Here is a 22,258-nt window from a genome sequence, read left to right on the forward strand (position 1 = left end):
AAAGCCTTGTGATTTTGTGGAGGTGGTATTAAAAATGTGTAATCCATTCACAGAAAATTTACAGGTAATCCTCATTTAGCAACAATTGGGACCAGCAGCACTATGTAAGAACAATTAAAGCAGTGAAATGGCTTATCTCTGGAAGTTGTGTGCTTCATCACTGGAGGTTTTCAAGAAGAGACTGAACAGCCATTTGCCCGGAATGATATGGGGGTCTCCTGTTTGAGCAGGGGGTTGGACTAGAAGACCCCCATGGCCCTTTCCAACTCAGTTCTATGTTCTATCATTAAGCAAAGATGTCACTAAGTGGGAAACCAGGAGACTACAACTGCTTTTTTTACCCCCATTCCCCACCCTTTAGAATGCTCAAATCTGGCACAGTGCCAGGATAGCCAGTGCAACTGCTGCCTCACAATTTCACTGCAACTTCCCTTAAAAATTAGAGAAGAATTTCCAAGAAGGAATTTAATGTTTGTATTTACATTCATTGGAGAGCAAGGGATTACAAGAGAGTAAGCAGGCACAGAATGGGGAACATACAATGAAACCAATGCTGTGGTTCCAACAGCTCTGAGCATATTTCACAAACAGTCCAGTGTATTTCCCATTGTGTGCCTGCCTACTCTCTTGTAATCCCTTCCTTTCCAATCTCTCCACTGCAAGGGAGGGGGAGAAAAACACTTGATTTCTCTAGGTAATCTCTCCTGTATCTGATGTGTTTATTTTTCTCCCCCTTCTCTCACAAAAAAGAAAGATTGGAGAGGGAAGGATTACATGAGGATAAGCAGGTACACAACAGAGAACACACTGGGCTGCTTGCACAGCATGCTATGATAAATTATGTCTATGAAGGGGGAAGTGGTATGATAGACTACAGTGAAACATCAGTATCCCAAAAAAGAGGGAGTACATTCCAAGAAAGAGATCGAGACAACATAGCCTGGAACTGGACTGTAAGCAGAAAAAGAGAATTAACATAGCCACTCCCTAGAATCTCCAAAGGTATATTCATTAGGATTATAGTAATATAGTTTAGTTTGGCAAGGTTGTATGGTGTAAGCACATAAAAAAGTGAAGTTTGATTGGATTGTTCTATGCCATTCTTGGGCTGGGCCTGATATGCTCACTAGTGTCGCCATATTCCTTTCGATATTCCCCATGATATGCCTGCCTACATCCTTGAAATCCTTTACTCCTCAAGCAGTTCACTTTGCAAGGGAGAAAAAAAGAAAATTCCACTTTTTATTAATGTCAAATTTTGTGAAAGGTTTTGCTTAGCGTTCTTCTTTATTGTTTATTCCCTGCTTATTTTGCACTGCCCTGACAGTTCTGTTTTCAAAGCCTGTTGCATAGCATATAATATCACAGCACCATTGGTAACTATTATTGCTAAGAATGGAATATTATTTCAGCAATTGATCTAAAGATCCTGACTTTGCTGTTCCACACCAAATTAGCATATTAATTACTAGTGTAAGCTCTCTTTTCACCTCCATATCTACCCCAGAAAACTGGCTAACATCTCTCTCTTAATTCCTACAATTGTATGAAATTATTAAATGTCTGTGGCAACTCATGATACTTTCCCAATAATTCTTAAATGTTTGAATTGAATTCTATGCTCAAGCATATTTTTAAAAACATTAAGAGAAACTATGTATATAAATGAGAATCCTTGTGCATATTTTTAAGCAAAAATTAGAAAATGAATGTAGATGTTCAAACTTGCATGAGTATTTGTAAAAGAGCTAAAAAGGAATTGTACTGACAAGAGCTTAAAAAAAAAAAAGTTGACCCCACCTCCCTTTTCTACGAAATTTCTGATAAACAAACCAGGAGTCAAAATGCTTGTTTGGTTTTCCCCCTCCTTTTATTTTATTTTGCTGTTTATTGGTTTCTTCTTTTTAAAGTTGCTTTTACATGCGCATAATTTGGAATTTGCATTGGAATATGGAGCTGTTATAATAAGAATCTGACTTCAAGAAACAGAACAACAACAAAAAAAGTTACTGCATGGTAGAAAAAATTATGTCCGAGGTACAAATACATACAGAGTTCCAAGGACCAAATGTGTTGACAGATTATTTACAAAGTTGTGGGACTGAGGGGAGAGGACAAGGAAGTTGGAAATGCAAACAGGAAGTTTTGCCCGAGTTGAACGCTTGGGGAATGAGCCAAATCAGGACGAAGATAGCTCCAATCCACTATGATCCTTGTTCAACCATGTTGGTTTCCGGGAAAATGTTCAGAATGTTAGATTAGGTGGCACAGCCGAAGTAGAAATAAAGGGCAAATTTTCAGCTACATCTCCATTTTCAAAGAAGAATCGACTTGGATAAAAGGCGGGGGAGGGGGGACTGAGGCCTGAATCTATTAGTTGTGTTGTTGGCCTAACTGCAGAGTCAGGGAGAGTGACATTCATTGTGAAGAAACGGACAAGATATCCATTCCCACCACAATCACTGTGATACTCTACATTTACTTATATATATTGTACTTAAATGGTGGCTTTTCCGGTTATTCAGTCATCTCTGTATAGAGCTTCTTCCTCTGAAGCTTATCCAAATACTCTGTTCCCACCCTGAGGCTAATCTGAAAAAATAAAACCAACTTATCCTATCTTTTCCTTTCTTCTTGCAATGCCCGCAAGAAGATAATTATTCTGTAGCTAAAGAAACGTAAAGAGAGCATCGGCAATGTTGGCTGAACCAATTGGTTTTTCATAGAGGATAACCGGTTCGCCTTTTTTTTTTCTTCCACTGTTCAGAATGAAAAAGCCAACATTTGGGAAGGACCATAAAATCAACCTCTGCATTCAGTAAAACCATCTGGGACAATACAGCTAGAACTAACCACTTGTGCCTGCCCTTAGAAGCCACTTCTATTCTCCCCAGTTAAGAAGATAAAAATCCCTGTACATAGAATACATACTCTCTGGACTTCCGGTCCTGCGCAGCAGCAGTGCAGCAGTCGAGGGGTTGGGGACTCCATGCCCTTCGGCTGAGTTTTTTCCTGTTAGGGGACCCTAAATGGGCCAGAAGCTGCCCCAAGAGGCGGCAAAGAAGGAAGTAAGTCCCGGGGACCTCGGAGAGACAGCAGTCGGCCCAATTGGTCCAGGAGAAGCCTTCCAGAAACCAACAGGAGAAAGGCTAACCTACGTTCAGAGTCTAGCCCAAGCTGCAAGCAACCAAAGTCAAAAGCACTATTTTAAGCTGATTGTAAACAGCACATTTGAATCTGGGTAAGAACATCGATTTTCTCTATCCTTTCCTGAAGAAAAAAAAATCCCAAGAAGCAAAAAAAAAAAAACTCTGAAAGTGAAGGAGGGGGATTTTTGCCCCACCCTTTTATTAACAGAAGCGGCGAATTAAACCTTTTATGGAGGACCAAAATGTATTGAAATGAAATGACTATAAAACCTAAATCTGGATGTTTGAAATTACTGAATGGTTAAGGTTCTCATTTCAAAGGCAATTTGTTCATTTTGAAAATTTGAAAAATAAACCAATACTGACATCTAGTGGTGGATGAAGACAATGACAGCTATGGCTTTCATGCAGGACTTGACAAAATCTGGAAAACATTAATCTCTACTTGTGACCTTCAAAGCTCTAACAATAGAGAACAGCTGTGACAAAAAAGAAAACAATCTGGGCTGCAGACAAGGTGAGACTTACAAACTTCAGGGAACAAAAAAACTTTGTTGAACTTTCTGGATTACAAGTATCTATTTAACTCTGACCCCAAAGCTATTTGCAGAGAAAGGAAAATTTGGATTCTTGGTCATCATGGAACATCAGAGATTTATAGAAAGAACCTATCAAGAAAAAATAAATACTTTTCAAGAGGAGAAATATGATGTGTTGCAACTAATTCAAATAACAATGATTTCAAACCACAAAGAAATCCAAAATAATTTGAAAATATAAACCAATTCATCTCCAATTTAACTTTACAACAACAAAAAATCCCAGGAAACAACAACAGAGAAGGAACAGATAAAACAGACAACTGAATACTAATTTGAGGATAAAGACTTAAAGATGGAACCTAACAAAACAAAGAAGTATGCTTTAACCCAAGTGGGAAAAATTTTACAAGAAATACTGGACTTCGAAAAAACAACTTATACTTTAATACCACAAAACAAATTTGAGGATAAGAAAAAAGATTGGACAAAATGGACTGCAGAGATGCCAGGAAAAATACTATAACTGAGAGACAAAAAATGATAAGAGAAGCAGAGAGAAAAAGAAAGAAAAAGATTTTCAACAAAAATGAATGGGCAAATGCCTCTCACAAAGATATTGTACTTGACTTACCTTTTATATCTACAGTAACACCTACAACAATATGGAAAGATTCTTTGATTCAGCAGAACATATTGATTAAGAAAGACACTGGACAAAAGAAAAAGGCTTAAAGTGAAAATTAAGAAAATAGATGATTGGGCCTATCAGAGACAATATTTAAAAAAGAAACACCTGTTCGAATATGGTTAAAGAAATAGAAAAATTTTGGATATGAATTTGGTTTTAAGAGGGAAGAGCCCCTCAAGTAACATAGTACTTTCTTTTCCTTCTTTCTTTCTTTTTAGTTTATTTTATTTCTTGATATGAGAAATATAAAAGAGTTGGAATGTCTTATATAAAGGAAATGTTTTAGATATTTAAAGGTGATTGACTTTAAGAAAATTACAATGGATTACAAAAATGTATTCTTATTATTTTTTCTTTTTCTTTAGTCTTATTTATTCCTTAAGAAAGGTAAAAGTATTGGGTTGGCTTACATGAGAAAAAATAGACTTAAATATTTAAATGTAATTAACTTTGAGAAAATCTTAACCAGTAAGAATGTTTTGAACATTGTGAGAAAAACAAATGTAAACAAGAACTGTAAATAGGATCTATGATGAGACAACCAGAATGACTAGATAGAAAAGGTGATGTGATTATTATCTGTAGAAATATTAGAAAACTTTTATACTCAATCGTCATTCACTAAAATAACAAAAATTGTATTAACTTAAGGTTGGCAAAAGAGAACATTATGGGAAAAAGAGGAAATCAAGTAAAGTTATTATGTGGATTATAGATTATAGAAATCAACTGTTAGTGAATGTTTCTTAAATGTAAACCCAGATAACACACAGTTTACCAAATATTGAGGTGATTATGTTAAAAAATTAATAAAACATATTTTTTTAAAAAAGAATACATACTCTCCACTGGTGTCCTAGTTGTTGTTAACAGATTGAGAGTTTGATTTGGGGAGATTTCATTTTGTGAATTCCTCAGGGTGCTCTTGAGCTGCTCTGTACATGTTTTCATATTCCTTAGCTCTCCCTAAGATTTCTCACAGTTGCCATGTGTTAATTATGCCCTAAGATGTACTTGAACATGGAGTAACCAAGTTCCTGCCACAGATTAGCAAATGCTGTAGAATCACACAATTGCTTTCCCATATGCCCAATTTGCTTTTCAAATTACATCTCCCAAGCCATTTCTCAAGCTTCTTGACATCTACCACTGCACCCAATGCCCTTATCCTGACTGTAGCATTTCCTGCTGTGTACGCTTGTAGTTGTGTAGCATTATTGGCAGCTCAGACTACTGTAATTTAGCAAACGTCAGTGTAGGTGAAAGAGAGTGTGCCCAAAATGGGAATTAACCAACCTCGCTGTTCAATAGTAATATAATAAAGATATCTCAATCTTGTAGAAGAACTTCAAAGATGTTTCTGCTATGAGTCTGACAATGCTCCACAGTCCTAGAGCCACATCCATGTAATATGGATCCTCAACAAGTCAAAACCATGCTTCTGTTCTAATTTGCTGCTAAATCTGAAAGAGGTGCCAGGACTTAAGTAGCAACCAGTCATTAGATCTGGAAGACATATCTTCACATTTCAGATATATGGAATGACCTGCAGCTTGAGACAAAGACCATACGCCCTTGGTGACAAGTATGATGTTATTACTTAACAGAACCCTAACTTTACTCTGTACTCCCGATTCAGGTTAAATAAACCCTGGTCTTTTGTTCTCTTCTGCTGGTGGGATGCCCTTCTCAGAACTCCCTTTGTCTGCAGGAGATCTCTCTTTTTCATCCTGATATCAACTAGGCAGAGTAACATCCATGTTTGCAAGACACCACATGAAAAACCTTCAGATTGCTAGCAACCAGATGACCACTAAGGAATATAAATCCTTCTGCTCCCCACCATTCAGCCAGAACTGAAGAAACTTCTTGGATGAGAAGCAAAACGTTTTCAAGGAAAAAACGCAAGAAAGTACAGTTGCCTTTTGAAAAAGCACCTTTGGGACAACCATGACCTGGATGATTGAGAATCTCCATAGACACAAGAGAGACAGGCTTTCTGTCAAAATAGCATCTAAGCCCACAATCTCAATGAAAAAACAGATGCTGAAATCCTGATGCCCACAGATCAGATTGATGGCTCAAAGGACACACTACTATCCCAGGGGTCCCCAACTGAATGCTTTCTAAACAAGTTGGACTACAATTCACTTCAATCCCCAGCCAGCCTCCTCTGTCTCCCACCCACCTCTCCCTTGCCATCCCTGTCAATTCTAAATGGCCGTGCCGAATAAAGATGGTCAAAGTTGTAGAGCAACACAAATGGAGAGCACCAGGTTGGGGAAGGCTGAATTGAGACACTGTGAACTTTCTGCTCCTCAGATGTTCCTAGCAGTTGCGAAATCTCTTGCTGGTCCAAAGTGTCCTGGCTTCCATACTGCAAATTCATAATAGCAGGGATTGAGTCTATGAGTAGGTAAAGAAAACACAACTGAATTTCAAGATCAGGACTGAAGAACTTCTGCTTCGAAAGAGAAGATTACCTTCACTTGCTTATCTCTCTGAAATGCTGGAGTGACTGGCTGGGACAGGGCAACATTTAATGATGTTGGGGACAGCAGCTGAGGTTACAGCCTTTGGTCACAGTATAAGCTGTTGCCTGAAAGCAGGGAGAGGTAAAGGTATTTGAGATCTGAGTCGCTCTGAGTTAATGCCACAGCAGTTGAAAATTGGATGTCTTCAAAACCGGGAGACAGAGGACAGGGAGGACCTTTACCCATGCAAGAGGCTGGATGACAGAGACAGCAGGATGTTGCCCTACGGGGCTGAATTTCATTAGGGGTGAAGGATTGCTGGGATCCAGCCACTTGAAGCCTACTTCAGAGGCCATCATGCAAGGATGAGAATCCCCACCCTCAGACACATACATGCCTGCCATGCTCAGTTAAAAAAACAAACAAACCCTTCCTCATACTCTTCACCTACAGTACAATCACCGCCATTCTTTGTTTAAAAGGGGGGCAGAAAGTGGTGAGAGTTGCCTTGGCAGTCGCTTGGCGGGTTTGGCAGTGAAAAGCCTTACCTGGGCTGTTGGGCACGAAAGGGAATTGGGTGACCAGTCCCAGTGTTACCATGGCCTTTTGCCCACTTGCACTCAGGGATGGGAGGAAGCTATACGAGGGGGAGGAAGGGTCTCAGTCTTTCATTCTCTGCAACTCAGGGATGGGGCAGGCAGTGTGTACTGTGTGATGTCGACATTGTTGACTCGGTAACACTTGCATTTATCAGTATTAATATTATTACTAGTAGTATTGATGGTCACATTCATGTCACACCCTTCTCGAGCTGGGGAGGGGCTCCCTCCCTGTGCGGATGGTGCTGAGTCGATGGTATCGAAGACTTTGGAGTAACTGTGTTGAAAACCTGCCAGTTAAAATAGAAACAGAATTAAAGGTGGACTTGGAGAAAAAAAAAAACAATAACTGGATCCTTGCCAGAAGATAAGTCATTGCAGATGATTTGCTCTTCTCACTTGGAATGAACAGCCACAGGATTTAATTGCTACAGATTGCTTTAGAGCAGGGGTCTTCAAACTTGGCCCTTCTATGATCCAGAACACCACACCCAGCTCTGTCCTTATAGCTTTTATAGCCTAATCCAAGGGTAGGCAATCTTGGCTCTTTTATGACTCGTGGATGTCAACTCCCAGAATTCCTCAGCCAGCTATGCCTGGCTGAGGAATTCTGGGAGTTGAAGTCCACAAGTCATAAAAGGGCCAAGTTTGAAGACCCATGCTTTAGAAAAGCCTTCCTCAACCAGGTATCCTTCAGATGTATTGGGACTACATCACCCAGAAGGCCTTGACAGCAAAGATCGGAAATCAGAAATCCAGCAAGTTAAGCCAATTTTAGTTCTCCCTTTTGGCATTTGAGGTGATGCTTTTGTGACCTCAGGCCAGTTTTTATCTACATAGCAAACTGCAGAGGGGATAGGTAAAGAACACCACCTGCTATGCTCAATTTGACATAACATATGGGGAACAAAGTGAGAAGCAGCCTCATGTCTGTGCCTTTCTAGAGCAGCCTTCTGAAAAAGCTGAGGGAAGAGAAAATTAGACAAGGGAGTCTTTTGATTAATGAGCCCAAAATAGAAGGTTTCTCTCATCCTCCACAACCACTGGAGAGTACAGAAACAGGGGCCAGACTATGTCACTGTAGACCTTAGGCATCGTCATAACCATAGGCTTCCAAGTTAGATTCTATACACCATATAGCTTTCATAATGTGATCAGCACACAGACGCAACTTTATATTCTTGTCTCATTTTTTGAGGCATTTGAGGATTTGTTGCAGCCTCAGACCTTTCCCTGGGCTATTGATTGGTGTTGGGTTTTCTGCCCACAGATAATCCAGCTTTGGTGGACTCCCACTATCCCAGGATACTTGCAACCATGCTACGTTCACCAGTGGAACTGAAAGTTAGCGGGGGGGGGGGAGTGGCTCCAAAGACAAAGCAGAATTACATCAACCAGAGATCAAGTGAGAATGGTCTTCCCAGTGGCATGAAATTTTATCTGCCAAGTTTCTGGCTTGCTACTTACTATTAACTGCCTGCTAGGTAAATGCCTTAGATAACGTTGGGTGGAAGAAATGTTAAGTATTGTGTGTTGTGTGTTGGGTTGTGCTGTGTTGTGTTGTGCTGTGCTATGTTATGTTATTTTGGTGGAATGTTGACTGGAGTCACAGGAGAGAGGGGCTCTTTCCATGACAGAAGAACTTGGAAAGCTTAGTGGGCAGAAAAGAGCAAGGTTGGATTCTCCCATAGCAAATCAGAAAGTGTATCTATAGTTACTGCTTTAGTCTGGCAAGATTCTTTTTGTAGGTGAACAACAATAAAGGAGCTACTCAGAAGTAACTTCCTGTGTCATTCTTGGTTCTTTGGGCCTGAAAGTTAATATTGTTTTAATTTTGATTGGCAGCTACCCAGAGTTTGGTATAAAATGTACAGCTATATAAGTGTTTTAACTAAATCAATAAATAATGAAGACTCCTGTATCACACATACACCACACACAAAATAACCCTTCTCCATTAAAAAATAATTATTATTAAGCCTCTTACGGAGAAGGAAATCTGAATGGGAATAAGAGTCAGAGACTCAATATAGAATCTTCCCGATTGCCTGCTTTTTAGCTGGAATTATCAGCACTCTCTAGTAAGCAAGAGCTGGGAAGCCCTTACCTTGTTCCTCCCATACGCAGTGCTATTCCACATTGCCATTCTGATTGTGCCGATTTTCAGGTGTGTTGGCCTCCTCCTCACAAGGTGAGAGCTCATCAATAGATGTCTGGTTGGTGATTCCTAGACCAAGAGGGGATCAATCAGAAGCACAGCATCACAGGTAGAGAGATCTAGATCTATCTACTCATAGTTCTAGATCTATATGCACAAAGATCTAGATCCATCTATTCCCATATCCAGCTTTAGTTCTATCTATCTGTGGATCTAGAGAGATCTGGCCAGGCCCTGGGTCAGAGAAATCCTTGGAAGATCAGGTGGCAGTGAAGAGGCTGGCAAAGAGAGACTGTAGGAACCTATAAGAAAGCCAGCCACAGAAAAGATTCCCAAGGAAAAAAGAGGAAAAAGCAACCATTTGGCAATCATATGCAACACTTGGGTAAAATAAGGGAGAAGACTTGAGGTTATAGTGGGCCAATGATGGTACCAAATGGACCAGCCTTTAGAGTTAGATTAGGATTACTGTTATTTATATTAAAACAACGTCCTATACCTATGGGATGTGTATAGACATTAAGAAGTCAGAAACCAAGGCTGATCACCATGTCAACATCTAAAAATGATCCTTTTCTTTCTTTTTTCTTAACAGCTTAAGGAAGGGACAGAAAGCCTTTAAGGGGACCTGAATGGGAGAATTTCTCCAAAGCTCCCTCACTCCATCAGCGTTCCCATACCGCTGGCAGCTCGTTCCTTCCACTTCTGCTTGTTCTCTTGGATGTACTTGCTCCAGGTGGAACGGAAGCTGTTGATGTCAGCATTGATGTCCCCCAGCTCAGCGTGCTCATCTACAGATGTCTGACGCCAGGTGGAACTGTGGGCAGTGGGATACAGTCAAGAACATGTTGCACATCCCCAGAGTGGTCATTGCAAGGAGCGATTGTGGACATTTCCTCTCCTCTCTTCCCTGTGCTGGCTTCTCTCTTCCACTTCCCATCTTGTCATCACTACAGCTCTGTCTTACAGCTCTCTAGCACAGGAGTACCCAACCCCCAGTCCATGGACCACTCCTGGGCCGTGACATGCCAGCAATCGGTCCGCACAAACAAGCAAAATCCCATCCGTCATCTCCTTCAATTCCCATCTCATCAAGTCTCATCTGTCAAATCTGGGGCAATCAAGATCATTATTACAGGGCAGGCTTTGCCTTCCCCTGCAGGGAGAGAACTTTTTTTGCAGTGGTCCACCATCAGTGGTGCATGCCAAATATCACACCTTGCTCTTCCCAGTTAGGAGAGGAGCTGCTTATAAAGAGATGTAGAAATCTCAGATGTCAGGCTTCGGGGAGCTTCTGTCATTCAGTAAACAATTCCAAGCTAGACAGACAGTCCACCTTAAAGCCACTTTCTTATATCCAGTCGAGAATATAGGGGCAAATATGCTTAAGCGTTCCGTGGCTTCTTTCCTCCACCTGATGTGGCACAGCCTGGCAATAGAAAAATACACAGAAGCAAAGTCTGGTCACTGTAGCTGAACCAGTTCCAAATAGGCAAAATGGGACAACTCTCTGCAACCATCTCGCCATGGCCAGCTCACCACAGCCAACTCGCCACAGGACAATTTGCTGTGGGACAATTCCACACAGGATAACTCAGTGTAATAAGAGTTATACACACTGTTTCTTTGACCTTATTTCCACTGACAAAAATGGAAGTCATGCAGAAAAAACAGTGGCGGATAACCTTTATTGCATTGAGTTGGGTTGTCCTGCGGTGAGTTGTCTTGTGATGAGTTAGCCATGGCGAGATGGCCATGGCGAGATGGCCATGCCAGGTTGGCCGTGGCGAGTTGGCTGCAGCGAGTTGTCCTAGACCCCCAAATAGATAGGGAACTGAGTGGCTGCAAAGAATCCATGCCTTCTCCAATCCACTTAGAGAGGAAGGAAAGGGGGAAGGAATGTATGACTACATAGCATCAAACTGTATTATTACTATAGCTGATCATAGTCAGCCAGATGTTCAGACTCCATTTGGCATTTTTATCCAACTATCAAATCCTTCCTAAGGACCTGGAATAGGCTGTTGTTGTTTTCTACAATCAAAGGTGCCATTGCAGAATGTGAGCTGTTCCAATTACAGCTGTCTTTTACAGTTGAATTATTATGCAATTGATGTATTATGGTTTATTACTATTATGGTTTGTCACACAGTCAGCCAGATGTCTAGACTGGATTTGGCATTTTTATCCACCCATTGAATCCTTTCCAAGGTTATTGTTATTATTTTCTGCTTCTTTTCAGACACCGAAAGAAGGGGCTTGCAAAAGATCGTGCATGATTTGTCTGCAGGCAGGATCAGCTCCCAACTGGAGGATGAAGGTATCCTTCCCACTGGAAGAGGTGAAAGAAAATACTGCCCCAGACAGCTAGGATGAGACAGAGGAATTTTATTTGATGCTGCCCAACTCCAAACATCACAATATACCAGACAATATAATAAAAACAATTATCATGTTCAAAGGCTAGACCAGTCAGAATGCCATCAGGGACTCAGAGAAAACAGTTTCTCTTAGGAGACAGTAACATTCCCCCCCACCACCACAAATTGTGAACAAGATGGAAGGCCACATCATTGCTTTATCCCGGAAACCTTTGGTCATTGAAAAGCAATCTTCCACCTGCTGATCTACATTAGGGAGGTCAGACCAGAGAGTTGGAATATTGGGCAAGTAGGACCAAAACCCTGAGAAGAATTCATGTCTGAGCCACTTCAAGATGTGTGGACTTCAACTCCCATGGTTGGCTGAGGAATTCTGGGGGTTGAAGTTCAAGATGTGTGGATTTCAACTCCCACGGCTGGCTGAGGAATTCTGGGATTTGAAGTCCACCCATCTTGAAGTAACTGAGACTGAGAAACACTGCAATAAAGAATGCCAAAGAGGTTCATTCCACCCCCACGGCTGCACCTCCCTCTCTTCCACAATCCTCCATCCCCACCAGTAAATGCCAACCTGCTCTGCTGGCTGGATGATTTATTCTTGGAACCTTCTTCCACTAATGGGATGACCATTTTCTCTGCAACATCTGTCAGAACTTGGAAAGTGGGTTCCACAATAAAGTCAATGAAACCTGTGGAAGGAAAAGAGTGTTAGGGACAGGGCCGTGGACTTTTCTGTTTTCCTCTGAAGGGTTATCCACAGAGTGCAATGAGGACAGTTCACTTCGCTATCCCTGTGGCAGAAGAAAATAAATAAAATAATGTATGGAGGATACATTAACATCTCTACTATGTCAAGGGAGGGAAGGAAGAGGCAGTCAAGGAGAGTTCCACTGTGGCTTACAGTCTGGTTTTTTTTTACCACTCACCAATCTGTGACTGGGCCACCAGTGTGGATGTGCGATCACATAATGGGGAGAAGGGCAATCCCAGCTCAGCTTCCTTGTCTCCCTATAAAAACAAGGTAGATAAGAACCAAGTCTTGTAGTGCAATGGCTGAGTCAGACATTTAATGACACGGCATAAGTAAACCAATCGGTTATATTCATGATAGCTGTTAAATTGGGCTAGTTTTAATTTGATCTGTGGCACAGAAGTCATGCAACCCCAGCCTGTGGAATGCTTCACAATTCAGTGTATGATATAAACCCAGAAAATGGGCTAATTGGCTAACCAGGTGTAACATGCAGTGCAAACTCAGCCTTCATGCATGGAATATAATCTTTCCCTGAACATTCTAGAGCAGGGGTGTCAAACTGCTGGACCGTGGGCCGGATATGTCATCCGGAAGCCATGCCCACCCCATTGCCGGCCATGGCAAAACCGTCCCGATATATTGCGCAAACGTCACGTGATGTCGCAAGTTTGACATGTCTTCTCTAGAGACTTGGTGAAACCTGAAAACTGTGGCTTTGTTTGAATAAGCAAGTGTTTGTGACTACTAAGAAAGGGGAGCATGATTTCAGCAGTCCTATTCGGCCTCCGAGCCCCAACATTATAACCCCTCTGAGGCAGAACCCCAGGCATACCTGGCGGAAGAACTCTTCCATGAGAGCTTTGGTCCATCGGCAGTGCACCGGCCACTGCTTGGTGGGGTGGCTGATATCAGCTGCATGCAGCAACAAGGAGAGGGCTTTTGATTTGTCAATCCTAGGGAAGCAGCAGCACAAGAATAGTGAGAATGGGGTCAGATCTTGCCCCTGGCATAACGGACCCGCAAAGGCACAGTGTCCCAATTGGGACAGGCAGCCTCCCATTTGCTATGCCATGCTCCAGGCTCTCACCGTTGCTGTTGTGTAGAAGCCTGATTTAGCAAGTATCAACACCCAACCCATCAAGGAGCAGAATTACCACTTACTGTGCACATCCTTATCCCAGAGACCTGTTTTTCCACTGCTGTTTTATAGCTGATTTTTTTTAAAAAATAAAACAGGTATGCTCCTTAGGCAACAGGAGGAACTTCTGCCACTTCTTACTTTATGCTCCACCCATATATGTGAAGACCTTGACTTTTCCCCCATGCCCTCTGTTCATGCCAGAAGCAGCCAGGAAGGAACCTGGGCAACCTCAAAGAACTGTTGACTATTATTCCGACTAGTTCAGAAGTTGTAGGTGCTTCTTCACTGGAGGTTTTTAAGAAAAGACTGGATAGCCATTTACCTGAAATGGTATAGGGTATCCTGCTTGAGCACAGGGTTGGACTAGAAAGCCTCCAAGGTCCCTTCCAGCTCTATTCTGATTGATTGATAGTGTTTCCAGATGTGGCTCAGAAAGTCCTGTTTCCCCTCCCTTCATTATTTCAACTACAGTTCTATGTCTGCCTGCCTGCCTGCCTGCCTGCCTGCCTATATCTATCTATCTATCTATCTATCTATCTATCTATCTATCTATCTATCTATCTATCTATCTATCTATCTATCTATCCATCCATCCATCCATCCATCCATCTACTGTATCTATCTATCTATCTATCTATCTATCTATCTATCTATCTATCTATCTATCTATCTATCTATCTATCTATCTATCTACTGTATCTATCTACCTAACTACTATGTATCTCTGTATTTCCCTTTCTCTCTCCCCTATCTATCTATCTATCTATCTGTCTGTCTGTCTGTCTGTCTGTCTGTCTGTCTGTCTGTCTGTCTGTCTATCTATCTATCTATCTATCTGTCTATCTATCTATCATCTCAAAATATCTGTAAATGAAGCATTGTCCACCCTCACTCTGAACTGACTTAGTTGTCAGCATCATCATCACTAAAAAAAACTGCCTCAGGCTAGATAAAGAGTTTTCTAATGTACTGCAGATTTAATATGTATCTGCAAACCTTCCATGCTTTTTATGCTTTCAAATCCATTTTTTTTCTATTACATATCCAGGGGTTATCACAGCAATTTTTTTAACACATGCACATGCACACACATACACGCACACAGCCCTCCTTTTGCCATTTACCGTTCCAGCTGCTGCAGGGACGTTTTCATGGACTTGACTTGCTGGAAGTGACAGGACATGTCTGTCGCCAGAACCATTTCAATCACGAGGGACCGGAGCTCCCTGCACCCCATGAAATCAAGAAACACAGCCAACCATCAAACACGTTCTTCCTTATGTGTTTCAACCTCCAACATAAATGCATCTTGCGGATACACCAGGAGGAATCCCCATTTTTAGTGACAAACCAGGGGGGGGGGCGATCTGTCCATTCCGTTACCATGAGTGATCACATTTGAGTTGATACTCTGCAATCCCAGGAGAAAAAATCTGCCCCAAAAGGACACAAATACCAAAAATGCTTGAATATCAAATAACATTGTTGGCATATTTAGCTTTTGATATCGTCTTTGATAATGACAGTCATGTCTTTAACCCTTTTTTTCCCGGGGGAGTGGGGGCCCCCTGGAAAGACTCAAATACCATTAGAGACTACACAGATGCCTTCCTTCTATTCAGTGTATTCCCAAAGATAATATATCTTCATGCTGACTGCTTTGCTGCAGGAAATCCTATCTTCCCAGCGAGTCCTTTGCAGTTGTAATACATTTAACAGAAGTCTGCCAATTTTTATCTCATTTTGTTTCCTGCCTGTGAATGGGTTTAATAAGTAATCATCTTTGTGGTAGAGCAGCTGAGTTTAAAAATAATGCAATAGAATTTCATAGCTTAATTTCATCATGCCTCCAGAATCTCTCTCTCTCTCTCTCTCTCTCTCTCTCTCTCTCTCTCTCTCTCTCCCCCTTCCTCTCTCTCTCACACACACACACAAATACATGGATCCCAGAAAATTCTCATTCAAAGATCTGTACAAATTCCTATGTAAAGTTCATCACAATGAGTGTACCAAATGTACCTGAGAGAGGATATTTGTGCTCTGTTTCCTGCCTCCCCTCCCCTCTCCTTCTCCTCCCCCACAAATCTTAAATTGCAACAGATCTAAAGATTTATTGCTCAAGCAACAAAGATGGGGATTCTCAAAAGTGATAAGAGAAAGGGGAGCTGACGGCAAGAAAATTAGACTATTTATCATAATAATTATTTACAAAGCCTCATGGGCCCTATCAGCTAGGCTGAGGGAATATTGTAACAATAAACGTGGGCCCAAGATGAGAACATCTGGTATGTAAATTGTCTTGAATTTGGAAATAGTTTCAAACCTGGGTGTCAGGCAGAAATATATGGTGCAGGCTGAAGCTGTCAATCAAGCCAAGTGGAAGGTGCTGGCATGATAATGAGGCTCACGTTCAACCTCTCAAGAATGAAAAGAGGTATGTAGGAGATCCACAGAACAAGCCTTGCAAACAACTTTGGGATGGATGCTGATAGAACCCAGAACCTTTGCCATCACTGCTTATTAGTCATTGCAAGACTCTCTGAGCAGCTATGTATATACAAACACACATACACAACCCCGTTAGGGAGTTCCTTGCATCATTCAAGAGGACAATTTGCTACCTTTTGCTATTGGTCTGGAAGGCTAGTTCCAAAAACCAAGGATAGGTGATCAGAGTTCTTATCCTCATACTATAAATGTCTGAGCAACAACTGAGAACTTCTAAACACTACAAATGCACTGCCTGAAAAGGTTTTGTATGTTTGAATCCTTTTAGCTTCAAAATGTCTAGAATCATAATGCCTAAAAAAATAAAATTATTTCTGCTACCATCTAAGCAAACTCTTCTACGTACAAGCCCACTGATTTTGAGATGCTGGGGTCTCTAGAATATTCCATCAATCATCCTAAGGAAAGACATGACATCCCAAAGTGGAGATATCCAAAAATAAATGAATATCAGATGGAACTAATTAAAGGTATTTAGAAGGAGTCCCACATAAGAGGAATTGAGCAGTTAGCGAGATTATAAACCGAAGGCCACTTACTAGAGGAGGAAGCTCAACTTAATTGTTGCCCTTTTCTCACAACAACGTATAAATGCACAGCATTTTGCAGGAAGAGGTGATGGTGTTCCAGTTAACCACAAAGTTGACCATCAATTTGCTGATTTCTGCCCTACTCCACCCCACAATGCCTGGACCCCCTTGAAGCATTTCTCAGTGAAAGCATGCCCTGTTTTTCCTGAGAACATGGTTCAGTAGAGAAAGAGAGGATGAGGACTCACACAAATTCATCCTTGGCCAGGTTAATAAGTATGTTCATCTCATCTTCCTGCATCATGCGGAAGACGGCGCTGATGTGGTGGTTCTCCAGAACTGACCGGTCATTGTACAAAATGGCTGTATCTGACCTGAAAAAGAAGAAAACCATAAAGCAAACACAATGTCAAGGGCAGGGATGAATGATCTTGCTTTTTTGAAGAACTGGTGAACCTTTCAACATTTTGGTTAACTCCAAACATACTGTACCTAATACAATGGCTTATCTTTAATTGTGTGACAAAAAGAGGCCACAGAGGCCTCAAGTAACCAATACAGTTCACTTACTATTTGTTATTGTGCATTCTACAGGTGTTTCAGAATTCTTCTTTTCTCTAAAATGACACTGTAAGGTTAGCAATGGAACATCCCCGTAACGACGTTTTTACTTACTTGGTCTGGATGTGGAAGCTGTTGGTGGTACCCGTGTGTTCATAGTCATGGATTGCAGCTGCAAAGATAATGGCTAGGGCCTCAATCTCTGTCAGGCAGTGCTGTGGAGAAAGAAGAAGCAAGGGAGATTATCAGCATCTTTGGGAATGAAAGGGTGAGGTCTGGAAATAACTCCAGATGTTTGCCATCATAAATGGAAGACATGTTCTACAATGGGGGGGGTCATCCCTATGACCAAAACTCGCTGATTCCATAACCTTTCTAGATCAGTTGTTGTCCTATCTGTGGCATAAATTCTGATTTAAAGCCTACTTTCCTGGAAACAAACACTATAACAATTGCACTTCCCATGGCAAGAAGAGAAGCAGCAACAAGGCACAGATAGATACCTATCTTACTGTTCTTTGGTACATATGTATGGCTGGGTATGTGCAATATAAAATAAGATATACAGACATAAAATATAAATTTGCTCTCACACAGGACATATACCATTTCTCATCTTAGGATTCCTACCACAAATATGGTTTTGTGTCATTCCAAAGAAAATTGTTGGAAGAGTCTTGAAGTTCTTCTATTCCAGAGGTCCCCAACCTTTTGAGCACCAGGGACGAGTTCTGTGGAGAGAGGTTTTTCCGCAGACTGAAGGGTGTGTGGTTTTGTGTGCTGCCTGCATCCCGCGGATGGGGCTTTGCTTGTTTGTGCGGACCAGTTGCTGACATGCCACAGCCCAGTACTGGTCCACGGACCAGGAGTTGGGGAGACCTGTTCTATTCCAATCCCTGCTCTAGCAGGAAACTCTATACAATTCCAGACAAGTGACTGTCCAATCTCTTCTTAAAAATCTCCAATGATGGAACTCCAACTTCTGGAGGCTAATCGTTCCACTGATTAATTGTTCTCAGTGTCAGGAAATTTCTCCTTAGTTCTAGGCTGCTTCTCTCCTCAATTAGTTTCCATCCATTGTTTCTTGTTCCTGCCTTCAGGCATTTTGGAGAACAGGTTGATCCCCTCTTCTTTATGGCAGCTCTTCATATATTGGAAGACTGCTATCGTGTCACCCTTATTCCTTCTCTTCATTAAACTAGACATACCCAATTCTAGCAACCTCTCAAAGCTAATGAGTTCCAGGTGTGCTGGGAATATGACCAACATTTTCAGCAGGCATCATTCCCATGCAGAACCAACTGCTGGCTACGTTCTTCAAAGCCCAAAGAGAAGCAGCCTAATTTAAAGGCTGTGCTTTCTCAAATAAGTCGGTCCTGGTTTAAAAAAATCTTTGGGAAAGTCCTTCCTTCTGCCTTGTCCTAGGCGGAACTTGTTGCCTCCTGCCATGGGAACTCCCCTGTTCAGAGACAGAATTGGTTTTCAAGATATTTTATTTGCTGGAATGCATTTGAGCAGGTCAGATCACTGATTTATTTTAGGGTTTGTTTGGGGTTTTTTACTTGATATGATTTTATATTTTTATATTAAAACTGTGTATTTATCTTGTAATAGAACTTGTAGAATTTTTTGTTTATCATCTTGTTTTTTTAAAGACGGGGCAGGGGGAGAGGACACAACTCACTCTGCCGACATTTGCTGACTGCAATCAGTTTTTCCAATTCCTGGCTTGGTGCTAAATTGGGAAGACCTCTAGAGGGCACTGTTGCTTTCTGTATGTGTATGGCGTTTCAGTGAGTTTTGATCAAGAATAATTTGGGAGCAAAACAGCTTGTAGATCTCATTCCTGAAATTTGTCCTAAGTACAGTAATTTAGGTTAGCCAAGCAGAAACCCAAGATTTGAAAGTTTTTTCAGACCCAAAAAGCAGAATTAATTTTCTAAGTATGTAATATTAACATGCTTGAGGGTGAACAAATGGGACATTCACTGAAGCACCCAGTCCACAGGATAGCCTTACCACCATGCCAGTGCGAAGCAGGAAGCAATGTACAGTCTGGGTAACATCAGCAGCATGAATCTGATTGTGATAAGGGTTCTTATATTTCCCATAACCAGCCTCCAGTGCATCCAGGAAAGTCATGAGGTACACCGTGGGGATCTGCAAAATAACAAAGACAAGGTGACCCTAGGCAAGATCTGAAAATAGCTGCAAGCTTAGATGTCTTCTATTGAGTCTGATAGTTGATCCATCTGAAAAGCCATAGTTGCACAGTGGTTAGAATCCAATATTGCAGGCTAATTCTGTTGACTGCCAGCAGTTCGATTCTGAATGGCTCAAAGTTGACTCAGCCTTCCATCCTTCCGAGGTCGGTAAAATGAGGACCCAGATTGTTGGGGGCAATATGCTGACTCTGTAATTTGCTTAGAGAGGGCTGTAAACCACTAAGAAGCAATATATAAGTCTAAGTGCTATTGCTATCTAGTTTGGTGCTACCTGTATTAGTCTTTCCAAGCATGTCTTCCAGTTTTGATGGATTATAACTCCTCAGCCAGCATGGGAAGTCTGACTTGAGATGGTTGGGGGTTGCAGTCCAACAAGGTCTGAAATGTAATCTGCCTAAGTAGTGGTGGCTCTCCAGTATTTCAGATGACTTTTTTCCCAATCCAATTTGGACATGCTGGAGACTGAGCACAAAACCTTTATATACCTTGGCTTCTATGCAGAGTAAGATTCCCCTTTTAGTATATATGATCTACTGCTGTGTTTTTCCAGCTTGGCAAGTTTACGATGTGTGGACTTCACTCCCAGAATTCTCCAGCCAGCAACTGGTGATTGGAAACACAATAAGCCACAGTTTGTTCTCATAATGGTTTGTTGAAAAAGCCAGAGTGACTTAGGTGGTACATACTGGCAAGTCAAATTATGGTTTAGCATTTGTTAAAAATGGAAGTTTTAAAGGTAGAGCTAGATAACTGTAGCTTTATCATGAATATTTAGAACCCTCTATCATTAAAGCAACATCTCATCTGGAAAATGTTAAAGTATTTGATTCAGGAGAAGCAGCTGGTCTCCTGCTGAAGTTTTGGACTATCATTCCCATAACTTCATGCCACTGGCTATGCCCATGATGAATGATGAATGTTCAGATATAAACTGCAGGAGTTTCAACCAGGTTTCTATTATTATAGCCTTCAAAAAAAAAGCCCTGGTAATTCAAGCAGCATATTAAACCTGTTTTAATGCAAGAAATTAGTACAACTATTTTGCTGATGTCCCAGCAAGTTGCAGCATCCAGCCAACTCTGGCTGCTATCCAAAAATAAAAAGAAAAAGAAAAAAAAGCTAAATGGAATCAGATCTGCTTCTTACAAACCACTTCTGTGGAGAGCAGCAAGGTCCATATTTGATATAACAGAGTCTTTACCTTTTTGATTCTTGGAAATTTGGAAAAGTAAAAGAAGGATGGGCATTATCTACTCCTCAGTCTGCTTTCAAAACATTTACCCAAACTGCTCAGCATCTTCCCTGGCAATCCTTTGATTGGGGGGGAAAGAGGGGAAAGATGAGAAATGACCCCACCCACTTTTGACTCTGAATCCGATCACAGACCACTCAGCTTCAGCCCTTAGCCTGCAGAACTCCTCCCCAACTGATCAGTCCTATAAAAATAGGATCCCCTCCCTCCCCCCCCCTCTCTCTCTCTCTCTCTCACACACACACACACACACACACACACACACACACACAAAATATACTCCCTCTTCTACTTTAAAAGCAGCATTATAGTGCTGCCCTAACTTCTCACAATTTGGAAAGATGATTTAATCTGCAGGCACAGAAGGGTTACCTGGATGTGCTTGGACCCCTTCGTTTCTTACCTTGAAGCGGCTGTTGAGATTGTGGCGGGTGAGCAGTTCAAAGACAATTGTGCGCAAGGCATGGTCTTCGCTCACCTTGTTCAGTGCAAAGACATCAAAAAACCAGAGGTCAAGAGTCTAGGAAGAGAAACAGAGGCAGAGTGAAAGATGGAGCAGGAGAGATGCTCCATCAAATCTGCCATACCTACTAAGCAAAGGACTTACCTCTGGTGTAGGATGGGGGGGGGGGAATGGGGCAAGGATCCAAAAGAAAAGGATGTTTTTAAAAGGGGGGGGCTATTAGATGGAACTTAATGTGAACCAAGAAATCCATTTCTAGGTATTAATCATTCCTCTAATAAATAGGCCTGTGGATCTGTCTGTCCATCCATCCACCTCTACACACACATTGTACACACATAATACATATGTTCATTTACCTACTGTCAGGCTCCACAAACCAAGAGAGAAACACAAGAGCTACTTCTAAGCAATTTATTATTCTTCGCCTATAGGCAGAAATCTTGCCAAACTAAAGCAACTACTTGAATCATTAAAGATATTTCTAAGAACTTGTAGGGGAGAACTCTCTTGACCCTCTTCCTCCCAAACAAACTATATAAACTAGTCTTTGGATCCTCTGGAATGCAGCTCTTCCCTCCAAGGAATCCAGCCTGCATTCTACCACACACACGCAATCCTATTCCAAATTACTCCAGGTGGTTTATAATATATATCAAAGAGAATTCCTCTAAGCCTCTTCCTTCTTGAAGTGATTAATTAACCCCTACAGTGCGGATTATTGATTACTGGTGAAAACTAGGACTTTGGGGAAAACTTTGCCTCCAGTATCCTTTTTCATAGAGCGGATAGTAGGGAATAGCTAGAAAAGTGTGACTCATAAATATTGACCC

General features: G+C 41.4%; 1 protein-coding gene across 3 annotated transcripts in view; it reads right to left on the reverse strand.

Annotated features, from left to right (window-relative positions):
• Positions 1-4,859: 4,859 nt before the first annotated feature.
• Positions 4,860-22,258, reverse strand: part of PDE1B (phosphodiesterase 1B) — a 141,989-nt gene continuing 124,590 nt past the window's right edge. For all 3 annotated transcript variants that reach the window (XM_039344734.1, XM_039344733.1, XM_039344735.1), the window contains 11 exons: positions 21,366-21,482; positions 19,505-19,645; positions 17,600-17,700; positions 17,173-17,298; positions 15,011-15,112; positions 13,578-13,698; positions 12,918-12,999; positions 12,563-12,680; positions 10,291-10,427; positions 9,560-9,679; positions 4,860-7,742 (listed from right to left, as the gene is read on the reverse strand). In XM_039344734.1, the coding sequence (XP_039200668.1) occupies positions 9,582-9,679; positions 10,291-10,427; positions 12,563-12,680; positions 12,918-12,999; positions 13,578-13,698; positions 15,011-15,112; positions 17,173-17,298; positions 17,600-17,700; positions 19,505-19,645; positions 21,366-21,482 (1,143 nt within the window). In that variant the 3' untranslated portion in view covers positions 4,860-7,742; positions 9,560-9,581. The remainder of the gene's footprint in view (positions 7,743-9,559; positions 9,680-10,290; positions 10,428-12,562; positions 12,681-12,917; positions 13,000-13,577; positions 13,699-15,010; positions 15,113-17,172; positions 17,299-17,599; positions 17,701-19,504; positions 19,646-21,365; positions 21,483-22,258) is intronic.

This window comes from Crotalus tigris, unplaced genomic scaffold, assembly GCF_016545835.1.
Source record: "Crotalus tigris isolate CLP2741 ecotype Arizona unplaced genomic scaffold, ASM1654583v1 scf7180000017937.1871474, whole genome shotgun sequence".
In the NCBI taxonomy this organism is placed as follows: Eukaryota; Metazoa; Chordata; class Lepidosauria; order Squamata; family Viperidae; genus Crotalus; species Crotalus tigris.